General features: G+C 40.6%; 1 protein-coding gene across 1 annotated transcript; it reads left to right on the forward strand.

Annotated features, from left to right (window-relative positions):
• Positions 1-2,219: 2,219 nt before the first annotated feature.
• si:ch211-261a10.5 (potassium channel subfamily K member 13) lies at positions 2,220-5,351 on the forward strand. The gene is made up of 2 exons (XM_034867747.1): positions 2,220-2,556; positions 4,507-5,351. The coding sequence occupies exons 1-2, from the start codon at positions 2,220-2,222 to the stop codon at positions 5,349-5,351; spliced, it is 1,182 nt and encodes a 393-aa protein (XP_034723638.1).
• The last annotated feature ends 637 nt before the right edge of the window (positions 5,352-5,988 follow it).

A 5,988-nucleotide genomic window follows, 5' to 3' on the forward strand; every position in this document is an offset into this window, starting at 1 on the left:
GAGGAAGGATGATGATAAGAAGGGGGGAAATACAAACTATGTTCATTGTTTTCTCTTTGTTTGTGGATTTTGATGAAAAGCCAACGCACAGGATATTGAACAAGCATTTTAACACTTTGACTTATTTTTAATAGTCTATGTTGTGATGATATACTTTACTGTACAAGTATACCAGAGTAAGTAATACATGCCAAAGTTTTCACCCACATTGTCAATGATCACAACTTATGGTGGTGTGCTGTATCTTTCTCACTGTAATGTCATGTAGATTGATATCTAAGATGGAATCACTTATACAGGCCTTTTATAAATAAATAAATAAAAAAAACGTTTATAATACAGTTTCTCAATCGATTTGGCACATTTACTGAAACAAACTTGCTGTTGTCAAAACACTGGGTACAATCCTAAAACCACGTTGTTGTGTTTGTGAGATCTGGATCCAAGAGCGGACACCGACTAGCTTTTAATGAAACACTCAATTGAACAAAAATCTTGTAACTAACTCTAGGCAGATATCCGTGGGAGTTTGGAACGGTAGTAGGCGAGGCAGGCACGGCACACAGGGTGAGTGGAATGGCTGATGGCAAAGATCCTTTCCTCCTCCAACTGGGTGCAGAAGATGACATAGATTAATACAAAGAAACTACATTCACAAGATTAGTGGAAACACTAGAGTTTGGCTTGGAGTAGTTACCACGTGAAGGACTAACAACAAAAAACACTACAGTTACGTCACGGAGAGGCATGACACACGTGGTACATTCAGTACATCACTCGATGTGACCTGCTAAAGGTGAGTACTGGTAATACAATCAAAAGAATGAACTCCTGTTTCAAATGTCAATGAATCTGGCAATGAAAAAAAATCATTGACATCAAAAACACAACATTCATTGCTTAGACCAAAAGTGTCACACTGGGTCATCAATCCTGAATACCCAGGACATTCTGTTGCCTTAGTGTATTTCTCTTTATGTTTTGTCTGCATCTAGCAACAGTCATACACACATTCATCACTTACGTTATACCACTGACTACAACTTTACCCACCACCTTAATTTGGTGTAATTTGGTTTGATCTGGTTTACTGAAGTATGCTTCTGTCAAACTTTCTCATTATGTCTCCTACACTATAACAAAGAAATTAAAAGCCTTTTTCCCACGTTTTTCTTTTTTCTTTCCAGTACTTTGACGATCAGAGAACAAAGTATAATCTTTAACGGTGGAACTATGTGGGAGTGGGAACAGGAAGGAGACAAATATGTGAACTATTTATCTAGTGTTTATAGCAGTTAGTCACAAATTCCTAAAAAATAAAAAACAAGTTCATGTTTCCAACTGGATTGTCTAAATGCATGAGGTGTTCATATACAAGAGAAATAAAAACGGCAGCTGTAAGCTACACACCCAAAATACTTAACATGCCATCATGGACTATGTCATTTAACCACAAAAACTTTTGGTGGCCCATCGAAGTTCTATGTGAAATCGTTTAAAATGTGACATGGATCAACTCCAATCAGACAAACATGCCCAAAACAAGACATAAGACTGCTCAGTGGAGAAATATTTCAATAGGAACACAGTTTTCAGGGACTTTTTGTCTTGTGTTACTAGGTTTGAGGTTGACATTTCCAAACACAGATGCAGGATGCTAGATCAACTGAAAACCATGGAATTTTCCACATAACCACATTTTAAATGTACCATGAAATAAAATTATTCAATGAGAAATAAAAGTAATAACTTAACATCACAATGATAATGAGTGTGAACCTGAAAGCATAAGGATCCGTATCTCTGGAACAAACTCCGGCAGGATGTTCTCTGTTTTATTGCTGAGACTAAATGAGAGCAGGAGTGCATATGCTTGTGTATGTTTGTATCTCATAAAAGGAGAGTAAAGATTGATTATTGAGCTGGTGATAAGCAGTAGCCATACACAGATCATTAAAGCCACTGTTGCTGGCCCTAAAGAAACGGGTAACAACACCCTTTGCATCGGGAAGCTGTTGTTGTGTAAGTGTTCATTGCATTAAGTAGAATGCAGGGATTAGGTGGATAAACTGAGACTGAGGGAAGAGCAAACTGGACTATCAGTGTTCTCTTCTGTTTCACCTGGTACTGATAGTGTCAAACATCCTGATACTGTTGCTTAGCACATGACTGTAAAGGACACAAAAAGGAGTAAGCGTCTTCAATCTTTACAAGTGACAATGAAGAAAGATTTCACCTGCTGCTGCCCATCTCCGATCCTTAGCAGGGAAACTGCTTGTTTCTACCTGCTCTGTGTGCTCATTGCTCTTTATATGCTGGCAGGCGCTGCCATATTTTCTTCCTTGGAGAGACCAGCGGAGCTGAAGGCCCACCAGCTCTGGGAAAGGAGACTAAGAGACTTCAGTCATGAGCATAGCATAAGCTATGAAGACCTGAAATCTCTGTTGCACCACTATGAGGAGGCTAGGGCTGCAGGCATCCGGACAGAACAAAGCAGAGCCCTTTGGGACATTCCAGGCGCCTTCTATTTTGTAGGAACTGTAGTTTCCACCATTGGTGAGTCAAGATGTTCCAGGAATTCCATATGAAAAATTCTATTAACTGCTAATTCATTTAGTTCCTAGGTTGTTCCGCACAACATTATAGTTATGTCAGGGTTGTTCTTCTTCAAATCACCCCACATTCTAATGTGTATTAGCAGATTTCTTTTAAATCAAATTTGGGGAATTTTTTGGCGTTTATTCTGAAGCTGAAGACAGGAAAGAGGGTAGAGAGTGGGATGACATGCAGCAAAGGTCTGCGGGTCGAATTAGATCCCGGCCACTGCGTTATGGAGGTGAGCTAAAAGGGTGCCACTTCTTTCTTTTAGTTATTATCAGTTTGTCAAATTGCAACTTCAATTATCACTTTGTCAGCTTTACAGTTATATGTAAAACTGAAAGTTACTTTTTAAAAGACAGTTAAAATTTGAAAACGGATAACTAAAACAAACTAAGCCCCATTAGTATAGACTGTATCATTCTGACAGATAAACAGATCAAATGGAGGCCAATTGTTCCTCACGTCCTGATAGAGGGGATCCCTTGACAACCAATCAGTATCATGTCCAAGTAACACATCTAACACGATTACACACAATTTAACTATGAACCTAATTAGACCGGACATATACTGTAAATACATATAGATTTGGAGAGGCCCATAGGGAGAGGTGTTTGAAACTTCACTAAAGTCAATTGAAATCCGCATATAACCTGGCATTATAGAGGACAAACATGTCTCCAAGATAGGAAATTTAATCAGCCTCTGAGAACCAATTTACAGCCTTCCATTTGTATACACTACCTTTAGACACTCTCTATCGCTGTGGAAACTGAGGGACAGACGGCACTGAGCCCTGCTTAATTTCAGTTTACAACAACCTCCGTGTTTACTGACGTCAATTATTTCGACGTTGATTATTTCCGGATGTAACATCTGAGATGTGTGACACTAAAAGACACTTTCCAACAGATGTTTTTGTCACTGTGAGGGAATGGCATATTTTTATCCCCTGACTAATCAACTGCCTTTCCTTCCTTCCTTTTAGAACACTGTCCAAAACATACTTGGACTTATGTATTCATTCATTTTAACTTGGCACAGGCATACAACAAAGCCTATGTGGATGTCCTTTATGTATAGCACCCAACCGCAATGATGTGTTCTTGCCGGAATTTCCCGCCTACTCCTTTACTGGCCAACTGTCAAAAAGGGCAAAAATGCAACAAAAATCCTTACTGTTTCATCTGGGCTCCGGATCTCCCCTGCAGGAAAGGATGGAGTGGGAATGCATGGAAGCAAGCCACAACCTCAGTACAAGTCATTACCTCACACTGTTAACTGCTGACACAAGGGTCAAGTGATACATCTGCAAAACTAGGAAACAGAAGCTTTAAACAAAGACTGAATCAGTTGTACACATTGCTTTTAGAGGAAATTAGTGAAGTCGTTATTTGACTGGTACAACACTTGTGTTAAGCATAAATTACTATGACTATGTTATGACTAAATCATAAATAGGCCAGAATATTCAAAAATACATTAGCAGGGAAACAAGCAAATATGTATGTGGCATATGTATGTGTGTATATGGCCATTTGTCTTGATGATACATTAGTCTATTACAGATTTCTGAGAACTTTTATTTATTCAGGGAATGTTCACTGACAGGAAGCCTCTCTTTTGCAGGAATGCCCTAAACACATTCACACTGTTGTACACATCCATACCTGGAAGCTGCCCAGTACAACCACAGTGATTTGCTGGCCATTGAGCAACTCCACTGGAGCAGTTTTCAGGTTTAGGGCCTCAGTGGTGGGACAAGCGCTGCTTTTTTATTTTTCCCCAATTTGCTGTTGGTCTGGGGATTGAATTGACGACCTCCCAGTCACAAGCTTTCTTCTCTTTCCTTTAGGTCACCACTGCCTCATGTGATTAAATGATAACCGTAAGTGTTTCTCTTAGGTTTTGGAGTGACGGCACCGTCCACTGGGACGGGGAAGGTCTTGCTTGTTTTCTACGGGTTGATGGGCTGCTCGGCTACCATACTCTTCTTCAATCTCTTCCTCGAGAGAGTCATAACATTACTGAGCTTACTGGTCGTTTGGTGCCGCAGAAAAAGAATAGGACACAGTGGGCAGGAGGGCCGAGGTAGTGAAGATAACAGAAATGAAGAATGGAAACCATCTGTTTACCAAGTCACACTCATCCTTTTTGTTGCTGTCCTGCTGGTTGCATGCAGCGCTGCCTCTCTCTATTCAGCCATGGAGGGCTGGACTTACATGGAGTCCCTCTACTTCTGCTTTGTGGCTTTCAGCACAGTAGGCTTTGGGGACTTTGTTAGTTGCCAGAGAGAGCAACATGAAGACACATGGGCATACAAGATTGCAAACTGTCTCCTGATGCTCTTGGGAGTATGCTGCACTTATTCCCTCTTTAACACCATCTCTGTGATCATCAAACAAGGATTGAACTTGCTGCTGAAGACACTGGTCTGGCTGTATAGTGGTATAAACCACAACCGGCTGCAACTCCGACCACTGTTAAAACTCTGTTTTACTGCTTCTGAGCCACCTATATTTTGTTGTGAAGATGACACTTTGCGTCGACAGCAGGTGCAAGCAGTTTCAAGTTCAGGCCAAGGTATGATGTGGCACTCGTATGTTTCCAATGCTACTGGTAAATGCCTTTGTGATGAGGCACAAGTGGAAATAGTGTGCCAAAGAGAGCTAGACAGTGGGATCTCTGCAATACAAGAGCAGGATAATTGTTCAATCTATGCTAGACCACTGCCAACTCAATCACAGTAGGATGACCACCCGTCCTGTGTAGCGCGTGCGCGCACAGCATTTGATACCCAATTCATATATAGAGACCGTGTCACGTATAATCAATCCTTACTAAAAAAAAAAGTTGGTCGCTCTATATCTTCAAGCCCCAGGCAGCCAAACAAACATTACTTGACAGTTTAGCACGCTACTGTTACCGCAGCCACACCCACGTGAAATACCCCTCAGTTTACCATTGTTGTAATGACAGCGCACGCGCGTGCATACCAGACACTGGGAAGGAACTTTTAGATTTGCGCTTTCCAATTCAAAACATAGAGAAAGGGACTGAGTCTGAGAAGTCTGAGGCACCGCCACCATCAATTAAAAAGAGAAGGTGTGGGTACAAGAAAGACAGGAAAAAAACCGAGAGGGCTTTTGTGACCTTTGCAAAATGTGCTTCTCAATTGGACATGGAGGGGGATACGATGTCATACGACACAGACTCACGGAGACTCACAAAAAACGTGTCCAACAGAAAGAGACATCCAAATCTGTGGATGCTAACCGTTCTTGTAGTGTTGAGCAACTACAATTCCTGTTAACCCCATAATTTTATATTATAATTTATTTAAAGTGAATAAATTGTAATGAAAAAACAACATTTAAAAACAAATAT

Source organism: Etheostoma cragini, chromosome 3, assembly GCF_013103735.1.
Source record: "Etheostoma cragini isolate CJK2018 chromosome 3, CSU_Ecrag_1.0, whole genome shotgun sequence".
NCBI lineage: Eukaryota > Metazoa > Chordata > Actinopteri > Perciformes > Percidae > Etheostoma > Etheostoma cragini.